This window comes from Caretta caretta, chromosome 8 (genome assembly GCF_965140235.1).
Source record: "Caretta caretta isolate rCarCar2 chromosome 8, rCarCar1.hap1, whole genome shotgun sequence".
NCBI lineage: Eukaryota > Metazoa > Chordata > Testudines > Cheloniidae > Caretta > Caretta caretta.
Window position 1 is genome coordinate 6,641,763 of NC_134213.1, and position 17,871 is coordinate 6,659,633.

Genomic DNA, 17,871 nt, shown 5'->3' on the forward strand with positions numbered 1-17,871 from the left:
CGGTCGGCTGGGCTGGGCTGCCCTGCTCTCGGTGGGCAGGAGTTCTCTCCGGCGCCTGCCAGCGTCCATGGGTGGGGGCCGGCGCTGTGCGACACTGCGGCAAGTCCCCTCTCGGTTCTGACCCCACCTCTCCTCCAGCTGCGGCTCTTCAAGGACGACTGTCAGAGAGAGAAGGAGGAGAAGGAGAAACTGAAGAAGCTGCTAAAGCAGCACAAGCAGGTATGGAGGGTGGTGGGCGGAAGCAGCTCTTCCCTCTTGGGGACTGGTTGTTGGCCAGAGCAACGTGGGCCCCCGTGGGAAGGGGAGCAGCGTAGGCCGGGGCTACCCTGGGGGTTTGGGGTCCTGGCTGTAAAAACCCGAACAGCTGCTAGGGAGGCTAAGAAATCAGAATGTGTGCCGGAGTTACTGGTGCCCCCAGCTCAGAGGGTGTGTCGGGGCGTGGCTGGTGTGGGGGGGCGTCTAGCCATAGCACCACTGAGGTTGCTCTAGGTGATGCTGGGGACTGAACCTGCCCTTGTCTGGTGCTGGGATCAGAGGACATGAAGGGATCTTGCAGGCACCTTTGCCTCGGCCTAGGATCTTGTGCCAAGTGCATCTCGGCCAGAGCCAAGGATCAGGGCTCGTGGTGCACAGATGCTACAACAATGGGCACGTTTGACTTGCACAGATGGGCAGAAGGGGGTCTGTATAAGCTGGGATGTCTTGGCTTTGCTCCTGAATCTGCCTGTCTGCCTCTTCCAGGTTTCTGGAGAGAGGTTGCACCCAGAGCCGGTCCCAGGGCCTCTTGGCCCTGGCTGCCCCATGTACCAGTTCCAGTATAGCCCTCCAGTGCCCCACCACGTCTACCATGGCTATGAAGACTGGCATCAAATCCGGTACCCACCTTCAGCAATGCCGGGCGACCATCCACCAGTGCAAAACTTCCACCACTTCCCTCCTGTGAGTACCCTCTCGGGAAGGCATAAGGATGGGCCAGGGTGGGGAGCTGTCCTGTAACCATCTCTGCTCCTTGAACGCACCTCCCAGCCTCTCCTGCAGCATCTGGATGTGTTCCAGGCAAGGCGGTTCCTGTCACACAATTCCCAGGTAGCAGCATGGCCACCTCCTTCCACCCAACCCCCTGCCAGCTAAGTGTAGGCCGCTGCCCACCCACTCGCTATGGGCCTCATTCCTTATCCCGGAGGGAGTGCAGCTGTGCACACACAATGTGTGTGTAGTCAGCATGACTGCGTGCACAAGTCAGGGACTGCAGGCACAAAAGTCTGATCCGGGCAATTTGCACACGCTGCTGGTGGTCCACACTTGGTATGTGACTTAGTGGCAGAGCCAGGGGTAGCCCTCAGGAGTTTGTGGCTCATGATTCCATGATCCATCTGGTGGACTCGGACCACTGATGAACTAAAATGTCAGTGCTGATATGTCTTACCTCTCCCTCATCTGTCTGTCTAGGTGCTTATCTAGCCCCCAGCACTAGAATATCTGAGATCCTCACATTCTTTAATGCATTTATCCCTGGGAGATAGGGAGAGTCTGTTACCCCATTGTACAGAGGGAAACTGAGGCACCAAGAGACTGCGTGACTTGCCCAAGGTCACCCAGGAAGCCTAGTGGAGCAGGGAATTGAACCTGGGTCTCCCAAGTCTTGGGCCAGGGCCCTAACCGCTGGACTATCCTTCCTACGTCCCCTTCTTCCTCCTGCCAAGTTGTTCTGCACAGAATCTGAGACCTCCTGTTTCATGCCCTCTCTTACGCTGCCCATTCCTCACTCTTCCTTTCAGCCAGAATACACCTGGCGCCCACCTTGTGCTGTGTCAAGGACCCAGAACTCCCAAGCAGTGGAGGGAATGAAACCTCTGTCCAAGGAAGCTGGTAAGGAAACGCTGCTCTCACACGCCAGGGGTTACTTTCCTTCTGCTGAGACTGGCGCTGCGTGAGAACCCCGGACAGCTGCCGTTCATGTTGCAGCTCAGAAGGGCACTGAATACTGCAGTGCATTGAGGCAGTGGGCTTGTACCTTCAAATCCCGTCTGTCACCAGTTTGGCATTGGTTTGTCCATGTCAGAGACTCGCTGCACGAGGAGGATCCGGGGGCTGTAGTGGAACAGACCGAGGTGCTTTGGGAGAGTGGGGTGTGGGGAAGCTTGCACGCTACTCCCTTATCCTCACTGGGCCTCACCTCTGCCAGCGCTCAGCTCAGGAGCGTGGAAACACCTGTCTCAAAGTTGACAGTAAAGTTCACTAAAAGCCTGAGATGGCCGCCAACTGCCCTCTGGCCCAGCATGTGGGAATAACACGGGATGCTGTTGTGATCTGTTTAAAAATGGCTCTAAATAGCGAGTATGCAAGGAGACCGGAGCAATACTTACGCGATGTGGGTGTGCTTTCTGTCTTTCAGAACCTGCAGGGCTTGGGTTACCAAAAAACCAAAGGCCGGTTTAGCTGTGGGCTAATGTCAGAAGAAGAGTGGGGCGGGGAGTGTGCACGCCTGTGTGTATATAGAACCTGCCTCCTGCTAGTTATCCCTGTTCACACACTCTGTATATAACAGCAGAGCCTTGACGGGCTGGAATGCCTCCCTCGGGAGCCGCTGAAGAGCGAACGCCCGTGCCCTTAGGAGCTGCTGAGGAGCAAGTAGCGCGGGGGCTTCCCTGGAATCCCGACTGGGAGCCCTGCCTACAGGGGTTGTGCAAATGGCCATGCGTGGTTATCTTGTTCCTAGTCACGTCGCTTTGATTTTAATTTGATTCCCAGCCTTCCTTCCTTCTTCTTCAGCTAAGAGGGGAGCTTGCGTTCTGCAGCAGCCTCCCATTCCCTACGTTTCAACAGTCTTCAGTGGAGGATTTTCCTGCGGCCTGGTTTTGTATTGTAACGTTTGCTGGCTGACCCTAGAGACTTTTCCCGTCGAATAGTGTAGGTGGGAGAACCGCCCCTATACAATCCCATGACAAGCAGAGCTCTGTACAGGGAGGCCTGCTGAACAGACGTCTGGTACCCTGGATAGATGGGTGGGGGAAAGGGTTTAATTGTGTGTGTTCTTTTCATAGTTAAAAAGAAGCCAAGCTGAAGCTAAACTGAATCCATTGGTTCATATCATTTACCTATGAACACTCTCTAGGACTAAAGTGAGCACTCTGGCTTGAATGGCTTTTAAAGTGTCCCGAGTCCAGGGGCCAAATGTAAATGTGTCTCGACTCTCCATTGAAACTCTGGAATGTAGAGCTTGCACCATGTAGATACTGCCCAGGCCTCTGTACATACATATACATACACACTCGCTGTCTAGATAAGATGTGGCAACCCTCATTCTCTTATTAGATTGACCTCACAGTCCAGTCTCTGAGTTATCAGGGAGCCACAGGCCTATGGTGTGCAATAACCCTGCCTTTATTGCTCCCAGGGAGCAGGCTGTGAACTTTGCCCCTCTTCTCCCACATCCCCAAAGCAGAGCTGATGAGCCGCCTTTCAGTAATGAGCTAATATTTTAGGGCCTGATTCAGCAAGGTACTTTAAACACATGTCTAACATCAGACGCACTTTGAAGTCCGTGGGACCTCTCACCTGCTCAAAGGCAAACGTGTGCTTAACTACCTTGCTGAACTGGGGACCCGAGGGAGAGGAAGAAAACCTGATGGAAGTAGCAAACAATAGACATGAGTTCGTTTGTGGGCCCAGGCAGACCTGTTCTTCTCCGTCCTGTTTTATCCCACTGCAACATGCCCCTGGGCTTGCCCTGCTCCGCAGACTCCCTGGGGTAGCTGTTGCAAGCCCTGATTGCAGGCAAAGTGCTGAGGTATGCTGAACCAGAGGCTTTGAGTACTTGCAGTTTAGTACCAGCAGTGGCTTTGAAGGGGTGATAGGTCTTCCAAAGAAAAAAATAACAATGAAACAAGGTCTGAGGACAGGAAAGGAATGGCCAGGGTTCTGATCCCCCCGGGTGCTGGGGAGTTCCCCTTGGTCTCCCTGAAGAGGCTCATGTGTCTGTTCTTATGCGTGCGTATTGTGTGTGCAGTGTACTGTGGTCTGTAATTAATGTGCTGTATGTTAATGTTGACATGCAAATGGTAATGTGTACTTTGGGGGGCTCTTGCCTCTCCTTTCTTGTGGACGTCACTTCCCCCAGTTCCTCCAATTCCCTGTTAGCTGCATGGGCTAGTTCTGGGGAACAGTGGGGCAGATCTCTGCCGTTCTCTGTACTGTTGAACAATAACCTGAAGGGAAGGGGAGAAGAGGAACTTTTCACCCCCATCTGCCCTACAGAGAAAACACCCAGCTCATTGCCCCTCACCCTTTCCTCCCCTACTCCACCTGCTTGGGTTTACTTTCTGGGATGTGAATGGACTCTGGTCCCCTCCAGATGCTGACCATCCCTGGAAAGGGACTAACCCCATCGGAGGGAGGTGCTGTGAGTCATCGTAACCCTGGACAATCCTAGGACACAGGCAGGTAAATTCAGGAAATGAGCAGTATGATGGAGCACCCCCAGCTCCCTAAATCACTCACGCTTCATCAGTCCAAAGCAGGGGTGAAGGCCGGACTCCTATTCTAAGTAGTTTGGGTTTTGTATTGTTTGTGCAGAAATGTGCTTGTCCATACTGGTAGATATTTTAATATAACACCTGTCTGTGTGTACACACCCTCCCCATGATCTCTATTTAAATCTGCTACGTCGACCAGAGGGTGTGAACTTAAACCCCAGGGGAGCTTGCAGTACGGGAGGCCAGCTGATAGCTCTGTCTGTTCGCTGACTCTGCACTGCACATATTGCAATCCATGGGGTGCATTCGCCCACCAGCCATTAACTGGCCTGTTGTCTGTGATAACATGGCACCTGTGTCCCCAAGAACCTGTACCTGGCCATCACTGGCATGTGACTTGAGGGTTTCATACTGTCAATCTAACAGCGCTGTATTTAGTGAGCTGGCCTCTGTTTGTCTGGTTCATGTCAGCGGCCCCATGGGCTTTGCAGGCACTGTTCACACGCACAAAGCAAGCAGGATTTGGCCATGGGTTTTTGAAGACAAGGCTACCAGTGTAACCCAGGCTAATAGAAGCGGTTCCTTGTCCGCTTCTCGGGGCTAGTCCATATGTAGAGATTTGAGTCTGCTTCTGCCTCTGAACTAATAGACCTACTCTTCTGGCTCAAAATTTGTCCTGCCTCCCCAAGACCAGAGGGAGAATAACAAAACCCCAGCTCTAGAGGCTGGCTGTACTATTCCTGTGAATACGGCTCTATAGTTTACAGTGAGTGAAGACTGTAACTAACATGCGTGTGTGTGAAACGCTCCATGATTTGATCTACCCTGACTTCAGTCACTTAGCTCTGTGGGTCCCCTCAGGTCCTGCTGGCTTCCTGTGACTGTCCAGTTCTGCACCTACCACCCCGTGTCTGGTTTTTTTCAGTGTGGCTCCTAAACAACGCAGCCTCTTGTTCCTTTGTTCTGGTTGCTCCCTGTCCCTTCAGTTCCCTGTTCACATGAGTTAAATCCCGTTCCGTACAGCTCTGTATCTAGGCCTGGGTCCATGTAAATCTTGGCTGGTTTCTTGTATGCGAAAAGCCAACCTTGCTCCCGATGAAAACCAGTCTGAAGAGTGATGTCCCTATAGGGGTCTGCCCAGTTTGTATGACTAGCTTGGGCACTGGGATCCAACATTAAAGCTCTAGCTCTGGGCTTCTTTTCTAGCTGCTAGCACTGTGTTTACGACACATGGTGAACCATGCTATTATTGCAGCTGAAAAGGGGTGAGGGGGCTAGTTTTTCTCACCCCAAGCCCCATGGGTTTCCCACATAGAGAAGACCATTTCCATATATTTGGGATGTTTCACCATCCATTTTGCCCAGACATGCTAACCTTTTAAACTGATACAAATCCAGCCACTCAGCCTAGGTTTTGAAATGCACCCTGTATAGCCAATATCCTGGAAAACAACAATATTTCCCCCAGGGGCAAACATATATCCCAGAGACGCGTGTACAGATCTATGACACAGGTTGGTTGGTTTGTTTCTGTGCAGAAAAAGTATGATGAATTGTAACAATAACTATTCCTTTGCAATACTCCGTAATAAACTATCTGGAGATTTTCCACCCCAGCCATTGTCCACTGTGGGTTTGCTTTGTCTCCTTTTGTTCTCAGACAGTGGTGATGCCTAGCAAAGGGTTCCTGTCTTGGAGCAAAAACAGTGTGTTAGGCTGGCATCCTAAACTGAATTGCCAGCAGAGTTTTGCTCTTAGATTCATAGATATTTAGGTCAGAAGGGACCATTATGATCATCTAGTCTGACCTCCTGCACAACGCAGGCCACAGAATTTCACCCACCACTCCTGCGAAAAACCTCTCACCTATGTCTGTGCTATTGAAGTCCTCAAATCATGGTTTAAAGACTTCAAGGAGCAGAGAATCCTCCAGCAAGTGACCTGTGCCCCATGCTACAGAGGAAGGCGAAAAACCTCCAGGGCCTCTTCCAACCTGCCCTGGAGGAAAATTCCTTCCTGACTCCAAATATGGCGATTAGCTAAACCCTGAGCATATGGGCAAGATTCACCAGCCAGCTACTACAGAAAATTCTTGATCACTGTGCTTCTTAACTAGCAATTGCCAAGCTTCCCTGGCCAGAAACAACTCTCGCGTGCCCTACACGCATATCATCTGCTACTGCAAGGAGCTGATTGGGGTGCCCATCTCCCCACTGCATAGGGAATTCAGAGGGGGAGTGTGTGTGGGGGGGTGCTTTTGCATGAGCAGATAATGGGATAGTGGCTGGAGAGGAGGGGGGGGGGTTCCTTTTTTGGGAGAAGAGCTTTCCATGTTGCCCTGGGCCAGGCCTGCTACTAGCTGTACAGGTGGAGATGGAAGAGCAAGGCACAATGTCACCCCAGCCCCCTCAGCCAGTATCTGTCCCAGGGTGGACACAGCCCCACTCCGCCTAGGGCTGCCAGTAGGGACCCCCAAGCACGTCCGCAGCCTCAGTGCTTCTTGTGGTGATCACCTGTCCAGCGAGTGGCTTAGATTGAAACAGGAGCGGGAGGGAGCTCTCCCTGCACCAGCCCACGAGAAGGAGGGGCCAGTGGTTGGGGTGAGTCCGGGACTCTGCCGCAGACTTCTTATGGGACCTTGAGCAAGTCACTTAGTCTCTCTGTGCCTCAGTGCCCCATCTGTGAAATGGGGATTAGAGCACCTGTACTGAGGGCAAGTCTATTGAAGACTGCGGTACTCCATGATGGGGGGCCACAGAAGCACCTATGGCAGGGAAAGGGCTGTGCACTTCTGCCCAAATGTGAGGTCAGAGCCATCTGACTGGGGCGGCTCTGGACCCAGTGTGGGGCCTGCCCCAATCTGCTCTGCCAGCTGGTGTGGGGCATGGGTGGGTTCAGCCCCATGGCTGAGGAAGGGGAGTCCTTTGATGCTGTGTGGTGGGAGGGTTTGTGATAAACAGGAAGAGGCAGGTTGGACATCAGGTACTGAGAGACAGAGACACCCTCGCTCCCTGGGAGGCTGGGGGCATTAGTACCACAGAGCTCTCTACCCCAGCCAGCAGATCCCCTGTTGCTGTCACAAGTAGTGTAAGGACCCCAGGGCCCTGGGTCCCCTGGCACTTGCAGTGTCTCAAGGGCCCTTGTCCATGGGCTCATCTGTGTAGTGTCTCATGCCTGGGATGACAGGAGATGGTGTTGGAGCCCAGGGGAGAAGGCAATGACTGGGAACCAAGAGCTGGGGCCTAGCAGGATCAAGTGCCAGATGGACTCGCTGGTTCATGCCCTTCCCTCCTGGTTGAAAGGAAACCCCCCAAAACTCCTTAAAAACCAAGCGCCCCCTTGAACGTTTGCACAGGTGTTTATTTTGCATTTCTACAGCTCTACACAGGCTGTGGGGGTGTGGGAGGAGAAGCTGGGTTCCTGGGGGAGAGAGGAGAGCACATCCCTGCACAGGAAACTGCAGAGCAGCTTGAATGCACTGGAAGGGCCACTCTACACCCATGCAGGCTTGGGACAGGTCCACCCTTTGGGGGCTTTCAGACCTAACCTTCATGGTGATGCATTCTCCTAGCACCCAGAGCCCATGCCCTGCTCTCACGCACGCCCAAGATTACACACTAAGCCACAGCAGCTAGAGAGAACTCGCCCTGTAGGGAGCTGAGGGCTGCAGGAGAGATTCCAAGGGGCACATTCCAGGTGTGGGAGGCTTTGTGGGGAGGGGTGGGACAATGCACATTATCCAAGCATCCAAGCCCCTCCATCACCGAGGGCTCTCCTGCCAGGTCTGGGACAAGCAGGAGCAGCCCAATTTACGGGGATAGCAACGGCAAATATACAGCAAGATCAGTTCTAAGGGAGGAGGGCTGGACTGCTCAATAAATAGTGATGGGTGGCTTTCAGCCTGAGTCTATTCCTGAGGGAGCAGCGGGGAGGGCTGGTCTTTGTACTTGCGAAGGGTCTTTCCCCTCCACTGAGATTTCCCCTGTCCGTATTTCTCTAGGAAGTGGGAAGCTAGGCTAATAATGAATCTCTCCAGAACGGAATGGGTGGCAGTGGAGAAGGGCAGGTTAAGGATGGCAGGCAGGTGCAGCGTGGGGAGGTGATGCCACCTGGAGAGAGGTGACTGTCATAAATCAAGTGTCATTTTAGGCAACTGTGTTTCCCCCAAATGTGTTGCAGGACCGGTCTGTCTATAGGGAGTGACGGTCAGGGCCTGCCTCTACAGAGTAGCACAAGTGTGCATGCAAACTAGGCTGTAGAGACTGGTACCTTTCCTGGGAGATTCTACCCATATTGGTGTCATAGCAGAAGGGATTTTGTATCAAGGGATTCAGCTCTTTGGATGCATTGCATGGAGATTTTTGGCTGTGGATAAAGCTTTGAGTCCCACCCCACCCAACCGCTGACATCTCTACATTAGTCTTCTCTGATCAGGGGCTGCCTCCTCTGACCAAAGACCTGCTGCTTCATATAATCTATGATGTCATTCTTCACCATGGCCAAGTTTGTCCTGGGGCCCCACCTCATCACGGGCCGCCCAGTCGGGCCAACCAAGAACTTCTCGAAGTTCCACTTGATGTCGTGGATCTTCAGGGGCTCCCAGAAGAGCCTTTTGGGGTCACCGAAGCTTTCCACCACGGGAGGGCAGGAGTTCTGCAAGGAGAGCAAATGACACTGTGTGCTGGGAAAAGCTAATCTGTCCCCATTTAGTGCTCCCCAAACCTTGAGGGTTGGGCTCAGGGCAGGGTGTTTGCAGGCATGCACCTTCAGGAAGGTGTAGAACTTCTGCTCCTCTTCCCCGTTCACATCCCCTTTTTGAAAAAGCTGGAAATTCGGGACAAAGCCGCCCCCAGGCCGGACGTATCTGAAATCAAAGGGAGAGAAGAGTCAGGTTCTGGTTCAAAGGAGCCTCCGGAGCCCATCTTCACCTAGCATGGAGACAGTGATGAAACTGCTGCTCCTGCCCATACATGCTGCCCGGCCGGCAGAAGCCAGGCCTAACCCACGTTCTAGACACAGCAGCAACCTGGTCAACAGCCAGGCTTGTAAACGGTTTTCTAAATGGTTACTGGTCTACGCGCCCACGCAGGCTGTGTGGGCTGGAACCATTTTAAAATCACTCCTGTGTACTGTCACACTGATGCTGCTTCAATTGCTAGCGTGATGGGCCTCAACCGCATTTCCCCGACATCACAAGCAGCAGGGAGGAGCCTGGGCCATGGGGGATGCAGCCTGCAGGGTCAGCACGCAGTTATCAGATTTCAGAGTAACAGCTGTGTTAGTCTGTATTCGCAAAAAGAAAAGGAGGACTTGTGGCACCTTAGAGACTAACCAATTTATTTGAGCATAAGCTTTCGTGAGCTTCATCGGATGAAGTGAGCTACAGCTCACGAAAGCTTATGCTCAAATAAATTGGTTAGTCTGTAAGGTGCCACAAGTTATCAGATTGCAGCAACTGCATCTAAAGGGGACGGGACCCAAAACCACCTGCTTAGTGGCTGGGGTCAAGCAGGAATGGTCCTTTTGCATTCCTGCCCCCCGCTAACTGCACTGGGCTTGGCTCAATGCTGATCTACACACCTGCACCCCTGTCAGATACTGTGCGGGATGGCTGGCTGTAATTACCCTGGGGCTTTGCGGGGGTTCAGACACGCAATAGGGAGTCAGTCCCATTGTTGTTACTGATCTCCAGTGTATCTGCTTGACTATGCACTGCCTGTTTCCCCCCCTCTTCCAGCCCAGGTGGAAGCAAGGGCAGCCACCCTGCCCCCGCCCCCGCAAGGGATCTCAGGCCCCTGCGTCACTCAGCCGTCTACTCACTTCAGCGCGGGGAGGATTTCGGAGTTCTCGCCAGGTTCTTGTTTGCCAAATTGGTTGCTGGGGAAGCCCAGGATGATGAGTCCATGCGACGCCAGCTCATTCTGTAGTGCATTCAATTCTGCACACAGGAAAACCCAACCAGAGACAGGTTACCACAGGAATAGATGGGAGCTGCTCCCCCGGTGTCTGGCCGCAGGCGGTGTCGCCAAGCAGCCGGCTGGCGTTGGAGACGGCACCCGTTTGTGACAGCAACACACCTGGCTGGGAATCCGAAGCATGGGGGAGGCAGAAGAGGGCTCCAGTTCTGTGCTTCTCCCAGGACTCTGAGGCCAGGATCACTCTGCATCGGTCAGGCCTCAGGGGCAGAAGTCCTGGCATTCTCCGTCAGCAGTAGCGAGCTCCACGCCCGCGCGTCAGCCTCCCCTCAGTCCTCCTAACAGCAGCATGGGTCTCCTGGGACTTGGGCCCTGTCTGTGCTTAAATCCCTGCTCATGCTGTCATCTCTCTCTCCCCCTGTCTCCGTTAAAGCGTTGTGGCAAAGGGGAATCTCTGGAGCCCAGGCATGCCCCGGCCATGGCTCCTCCCCTCCATCTGCCCCCGAACACCCCGACCTGACCCCTGCACCAGTGAGGATTCCCCGCCCTCCCCCCTGCCCCCTCATTGCCACGTTCTCTTTCATTTCACAACCTTCCTTTTCTCTTTGGCCTGCGCCAGGGTACCCCCCCCCACCCAATGTCCTGTGGTGCACAGAGGTGGCTATCCCAGACTCCAGCACAATCCCCTCCCCCTTCCTCTGGGCAGGGGATCTTACCCAGGTACTGCATGGTGAGTCCTCAGTAGGTAGCCACGTTCACAAAGAGGATCATCTTCCCTTTGTACTTCCCAAAGGGGATGTACTCCTCTCCGTCTATGGTGAGGGCCCCATACTTGTAGATTGTTCCCTCCACCGAGTTGTAACAGTCCACCTGGAAAACAGCCAGGCAGGGCACGTGGGAAGGGGCAGGGCTGGAGAGAGGCAAGGAACAAGGTCTGACGACCAGCGATTAACTAGCTTCTTTAGGTTTTACTGTTTCCCCAAGGAGCTCCACATCTCCCAGTTCCTCTCCTGGCTTCCCCTTCACCCGCTCTGACCAGCGGGGGCCAAGGCACGCTGCTGGGATCCTCCAGTGTGGCCACGTTTGGTTCGGCTCAGGCGAGGGAGGAGACAGCCGTGAGGTTCTGATCCGCTTTTGGAATCTGAACCCAGCCCCCACCACCAATCACCAGGAGGTTTGGATCCAGGGATGATCTACTTCAATCCTTCCTCTTTCTTTCCTCCCAGTCCTTCTCACCTCCTCCTCAACCCCTGCATCCTGCCTTCACTGCCGCCTTTCCCTTGATCTCCTCCACCTCCTCGCTGGCCTCACAATCGTTATTTCATTCCTCTGCTCCTGTCCTCAGCCTCCTTTCTCCCCTTCTTCTCTTCATTCACATGCTCCCTTAGCTCCTGTCCCCTCCAGCCAGCCTCCACCCCTCTCTTCCGAGGAATCTGCAGAGGGGCAACATCCAGTTTAGGGAGGGGAAGGGGCCCAGTGGTGCATTCCCAGAGAGAGCAAAGCTCTGGTGACCCACCGGGAAGTGTATGTTCCGGGCCACACTGTGCACTCCTCCCCAGAGTTGGTGCAGCCCCATGGCACTCCCTGGAGTGTTGGCCAAGATGGCGGTTGTCACATGGGAAGCTTGGTTAGCCGATATGTTCTACTGGTGAGAGGAAAATCTTCTCCGTGGTTCCCTCTGTTTGAACGCTGCCCTCCGCTTTCATTACACCCCTGCTCCCTGCAAACAGGCCTGGCTTATCGAGGCACGCATTAACAGTCAAGCAGGGGGCACTCTTGGGAGTTAACCCCTAGTTTATATTCTCCTTTGTGTTCTAAAGAGGTGAACACTAACCGATCCTTGGGCGTGCCTCTATCACTCTGGGTCTTCTGCAGATCACGTTAAGGGGTAGGATTCATAGGTGCTGGAACTAGGGGTGTTATTGAACCCCCTGGCTTGAAGTGGTTTCCATCATATGCAGGGTTTACAGTTTGAGTCAATGGCTCTCAGCACCCCCACTATATAAATTGTTCCAGCCCCCTGATAGGATTTGTCTCTGACAGCCGTGGCTGGGCTCCGTGGATCGCCTGGTCAGGGTTTCTCACACAGAGACTCTTCCCAGACCAAATAGCAGCCAGCAGCCAATGCCGGGCTCTCGCACGGTGTGCTCATCCCCCTGGAGTCTCAGAAATCGGGTTTGACATGCACCGGCCTCCCACCCAGCGACTCTGACTTTCCAGGGCTGCAGCTGCTAGCGTGTTTATTCCACCCAAGCAGCAGCCACAGAACCACAGGTGGGGAGGGGAAAGGACCAAAAATAGCCACAGTATGTCAACAGTGTCAACCCTGCTCCTCTTTCTATTGCTGCTCGCTCCTGGGCAGGAAGAGGAGCTGACCCGCTCACGCTGGCCCCTCTGCTTCTTCTGCAGGGATGGGAGAGGAAGGGCCTTAGAAAGGAGGTGGTGCTGGCTGCCCCCTCCTGTACGTGTAAGAAGGGCTAAGGGAGATTGCTCAGTAGAAGGATTGCTGTCCGAGGGATTTACACTGGCTTGCTACTCCTCACTGCCTGGCTCCTGGCTGAGTATCTGTCACCTAGAAACAGACTGTTACTAGGATTCCACTCAGCCATGTGTGTCAGGTGGAGCTGCTGGCTCAGAGAGCAGGGAGCCAAACTGTGCCCCAGGGTGGCCCAGGATCCCTATTCACCAGGAGAGATTTAGAGAGACACAGAGTGGGGAAGAGACCTTTCTCATCAAGATGAGAAACAAAAGCAAGTCTAGCGGCTCACCTGGAAGGGAAAGGGCCCTGGCAAGAGAGATTGCCTGCCCCAGTCCCTACAGCTCCCCAGAGGGTCTCAGGAAGGGAAACCTGCTCCTGCAGACTCCAGGATTGAAATGCCAAGCACACAGCCCATGGACCGGATCTGGCCTATAGGATGGGTTCCAATTCTTCTTATGTAAGCATGAAGTGCGTAGCCCTTCAGGCTGTGAAGGAAACCTTCCCACAGTGACCTGAGTGTAACCAATGCAGAATGGATTCCCTGTGTCTGAAACAGCAGCTCTGGGAGGCATGAACGCCCATTCACCTCAATGAGGTGTTAATTCTTAAGCCTAATGATTATGCTCCAAGACCACAGGTTTTTCCAGTAAGTTGGGTCTTGCAAATGTGTGTCTAGTTTATACAATCACAGCAACATAGGGTAACTACCCATGCCAACGGCCAAGCCGACAAAGAGTACAGATTCATAGATTCCAAGGCCAGAAGGGACCATTGTGATCATCTAATCTGACCTTCTCCAATGGTTAATTACTCTCGTTATTTAAAATGTGCATCTTATTTGCAGTCTGAATTTGTCTAGCTTCAACTTCCCTCTGCTGGGTAGTGATACACCTTTCTCCGCTAGATTGAAGAGCCCATTATTCAATATTTGTAGATGCTTCTAGACTGTAATCAAGTCACCCCTTCACCTTCTCTTTGTTAAGCAAAATAGATTGAGCTCTTTGAGTTTACCACCATTAGGCAGGTTTTCTGATCTTTTAGTCATTCTCGTGGCTCTTCTCTGAACCCTCTCCAATTTGTCACCATCCTTCTTGAATTGTCGACACCGGAACTGGACACAGGATTCCAGCAGCAGTCACACTAATGCCACATACAGAGGTAAACCCACCTCTCTACTACTCAAGATTCCCCTTTTTATGCATCCGAGGATCGCATTAGCCCTTTTGCCCAAAGCTCACATTCAGCGGATTATCCACCAAATCTTTTTCAGAGTCCCTGTTTCCCAGGATAGAGTCCCCCATCCTGTAAGTGTAGCTTACGTTCTTTGTTCCTAGATGGATACGTTTACATTTAGCCATATTAAAATGCTTGTGCCCTGTTCATCAAGTGATCCAGATCACTCTGAATCAGTGACTTGTCCTCTTCATTATTTACCACCCCCCCAATTTTTCTGTTATCTGCAAACTTTTATCAGGTTTCAGAGTAACAGCCGTGTTAGTCTATATTCTCAAAAAGAAAAGGAGTACTTGTGGCACCTTAGAGACTAACCCATTTATTTGAGCATAAGCTTTCGTGAGCTACAGCTTACTTCATCGGCTGTAGCTCACGAAAGCTTATGCTCAAATAAATGGGTTAGTCTCTAAGGTGCCACAAGTACTCCTTTTCTTTTTGCAAACTTTTATCAGTGATGATTTTATGTTTTCTTCCACACCTTGATAAAAATGTTAAATAGCTCAGGGCCAAGAACTAGACCCTGTGTGACACCACCAGAAACACACCCGTTTGATTAGGATTCTTTGTTACATTTTGAGACCTGTTAGCCAGCTTTTAATCCATTTAATGTATGCCATGTTAATTTTATATCTTTCTGGTGTTTTTAATCAAAATGTTATGTGGTACCGAGGCAAATGGCTTACAGAAGTCTAAGTATATTGCATCAACACTATTATCTTTATCAAGCAAAACTGTAATCAAATTTTAAAAAATCAAGTTTGTCTGATAGGGTCTGTTCTCCGTAAACCCATGCTGAGTTGCATTAATTAAATTATCCTCCTTTAATGCTTATTAATCCAAGGCTTATCAGCTGCTCCATTATCTTGTTTGGGATCTATGTCAGACTGAAAGGCCTATAATTACCCAGATGATCCCGTTTACCCTTTTCTTCCAATATTCTGGAACTTTCCCAGTGTTCCAAGTCTTATTAAAAATCAGCTTTAACAGTCCAGCAAGCTTTTCAGCCAGCTCTTTTAAAACTCTTGGGTGAAAGATATCTGGACGTGCTGACTTAAAAATGTCTAACGCTAGTAGCTGCTATTTAACATCCTCCTGAGATACTAGTGGAATAGAAAGAGTGTTATCATAAAATATGACTACAATATTTGTTTTTTCCCCAAACACAGAACAGAAATATTTATTGAACACTTTTGCCTTTTCTGAGTAATTATTAATAATTGTACCATTTCCATCTAGTAATGGACCAATACCATTATCAGGATTCTTTTTGTTCCTAACATACTTTAAAAACTCCTTACCGTCCCTAACTCTGCTGGCCATAAATTTCTCCTTGTGCCTCTTTGCTTCCCTTATCGATTTTCTACAATTCCTAGCTTTTGATTTATGTTCATTACTATCTACTTCCCCTTTTCTCCATTTGTTATATATTTTATTATTTTTTAGAGCTGCCTTTACTTCCCCTCTGCATCAAAGAAGTGAAGAAATAGTCATGGCTCTAAAACCTTCCAATGTTTGGGGCTTTTGTACATATAACCTCAACTCTGAACTCCCTGAGTTCTTAAGTTGTTTGCTCAGTTGGCATTTTGGTTCACTTTCGTGTTCTCAGAAGGCAAGATGCACTCAGAGCACTGATACGTGCCAACTTAACGTCGGTGAACGCGTTTTATATAACCGTAATGTGACTGCTGTTTGCTGTGCTCCTCACAACCATCTCACAGTTGCAGCCCCTGTCTGTCAGATCCATCTGTTGCCTCTCACCATCGTTTCAGAATGTGAGTTCTCTTGGTGGGAGGACCACCATTTCATTATATGTCTTTTGGTGGGGGCCCTGATTCCTGACCGGGGTTTGACGTGCTACCTACAGAAGGTGTAGGGGAGACTAAGGACTGCTGCAATAATTGTATCTAATTATCTCATGCAGACTGGCATGCATTTCCCCCATGTCCAGCACTGATGTGTCAGTGCGCCTGTCTCACACTTCATCACCCTGCAGCCCTTCCGCCCGACACCCTGGGGCGTCTAGAATTATCTCCCCCTGCCATCTCCCTCCCATCCTCTGCCAGCAGGAGGGCAAGGCAGCCTCCACACACAGGCGGACAGACAAAACAGGGTTAACAGTGGGAGCCAAACGTTGGTAGCTTTCCCCCTTTCCACCCAGCTCCTCTGATTCAGTCCAAGACGCCACCATCCGGGCTTGTGGCATCACAGTCATTTCCCAGGCAATGGATGGGTGATGCAGAGGAGCAGCCAGGAATTATGCAGCACTCAACTCTCACGTTATCCCTGTTTTGGGAGCTGATAGCCCTGCCAGAGACAAACACCCAGCTAGCCTTCCCCACTGAGCTCTGCCAATGCAACTTAAGTCCTAGGCTTGCGCCCTAACCACCGGACCCTCCTGCCTCCCTGGGCACCTCCCACTGCTCTTCTGATGCTCCTCACTCTGGCCGTACCACCCTCCGCTCCCCGCTAGTCCAGTCCTGGGGCCAGCCTGCGCAGAGCTTGCCAGTCATGTTGACCTGTGTGCTGGCTTCATGACGTGGCCTCTTAGAGATCAGTGTAACTTGAACCATGTTTCCAAGCAAGGATCCCTGCTCACTTAAGCAACTGAGACAATGACACTGATTAGATGTCTTCCTCTACGATCCTCAAGCAGCCAGGCTCCATGGAATAATCATTCCCAGGGACCCCAGGACTCTGCACACACCAAAAGGAAACTTCACCCTGAAATGGGGTGAGCTGCCACAGCGGTAGGTGGGGAGCAGGGAGAAGAAAAGTCTGTGTCCCTGCACTAACGCCATGTATTTAAATGAGTGAACCCCAGTTAGGCGGAAGGGAAAGGGAATCAGCTGAGAGAGGGGAATGAGAAATTACCCCTTTCTCCCTCCAGCAAATCAGTGCATTCCCCATGTTTGCCTGCTGAGAACAGGAATTGGCCCAGACCAAGCCCCATGAGGCAAACACCCATTAGAAATGGGAATTCTGCTCCACATTTGCAAACAGGCCCTTTCTGGGGGGAGCTGTTCACCCCAAGACCTCTGCCCCCCAGCCCAGATCCCAACACACCAGAACTTTGGGGCATTGAAACCCAGATCCAGTTTGCGTCCATCTCTCCTGATGAGTGATGGGGAGAGACCCCCCCCAGACAGAGATGAAAGATGCCCTCCCGACCCCCGCGTGCCCCCTGGGACCCAACAGCATCATGCCAGAGCACCGACCCTGCACGCACACCGTTCTCCGGTGGGATTTCCTCTTACCTTCTGTTTCTCCTCTCCCTGGTTAGGCTGAATTAACCCAGCCAAGAACAAGGGGAAAATCCAAGAGCCCCTGAGTCTGCCCGCCATGGGGGGCAAGCACCCGCTTCTTGCCCCACAGAGCACAGCAGCTGGGTGCCTGGGTCTGGCTGGGCCTGTCCTCTTCCCCACCCGCAGCAGCAGGGAGAACTAGAAGGCTGAGCCTGAGTCCTCCTAGCCAATCGCAGGGAGGCGGGGATGGCAGGGCTGCTACCAGAGGATTAACCATGTGGGCTCTGGTGAGCTCCAGAGCTGTCTGGGGGCGGGAGAAAGGGGACTGATTGCTTCAGCAACTGGAGAATCGGGACTCAGGTCAGGCGTCCCCACCACCCCCCCCAGGGCTGGAGCGGTCCGGGTGCAGGGCTTTGGTTCGCCTTATAAAGCTAGGGCCCCCGTGCGAAAGTCTGGCTGGGATCTGAGTGCAGATTACAGCCACTTTCCAAAACAGAGGGGAACGTGAAACCAAAGAGCATGGGGTG

At 52.1% G+C, this 17,871-nt stretch overlaps 2 protein-coding genes across 6 annotated transcripts in view; one reads left to right on the forward strand and one right to left on the reverse strand.

Moving 5' to 3' along the window:
* TNIP1 (TNFAIP3 interacting protein 1) overlaps positions 1–6,091 on the forward strand; it is a 45,182-nt gene extending 39,091 nt beyond the window's left edge. For 4 of the 5 annotated variants that reach the window (XM_048859634.2, XM_048859637.2, XM_048859633.2 and 1 more), the window contains 4 exons: positions 139–219; positions 742–939; positions 1,779–1,869; positions 2,396–6,091. In XM_048859634.2, coding sequence (XP_048715591.1) covers positions 139–219; positions 742–939; positions 1,779–1,869; positions 2,396–2,439 — 414 coding nt within the window. In that variant the 3' untranslated portion in view covers positions 2,440–6,091. The remainder of the gene's footprint in view (positions 1–138; positions 220–741; positions 940–1,778; positions 1,870–2,395) is intronic. The other variant, XM_048859638.2, reaches the window with a different exon arrangement.
* A 1,723-nt stretch (positions 6,092–7,814) lies between these two features.
* On the reverse strand, positions 7,815–17,549 carry GPX3 (glutathione peroxidase 3). The gene is made up of 5 exons (XM_048859639.2): positions 17,357–17,549; positions 11,107–11,260; positions 10,296–10,413; positions 9,240–9,339; positions 7,815–9,128 (listed from the first exon to the last, which is right to left on the reverse strand). Exons 1-5 carry the CDS (start codon positions 17,441–17,443, stop codon positions 8,892–8,894), a joined length of 696 nt encoding a protein of 231 aa, XP_048715596.2. The 5' UTR covers positions 17,444–17,549; the 3' UTR covers positions 7,815–8,891.
* Between the last annotated feature and the right edge of the window lie 322 nt (positions 17,550–17,871).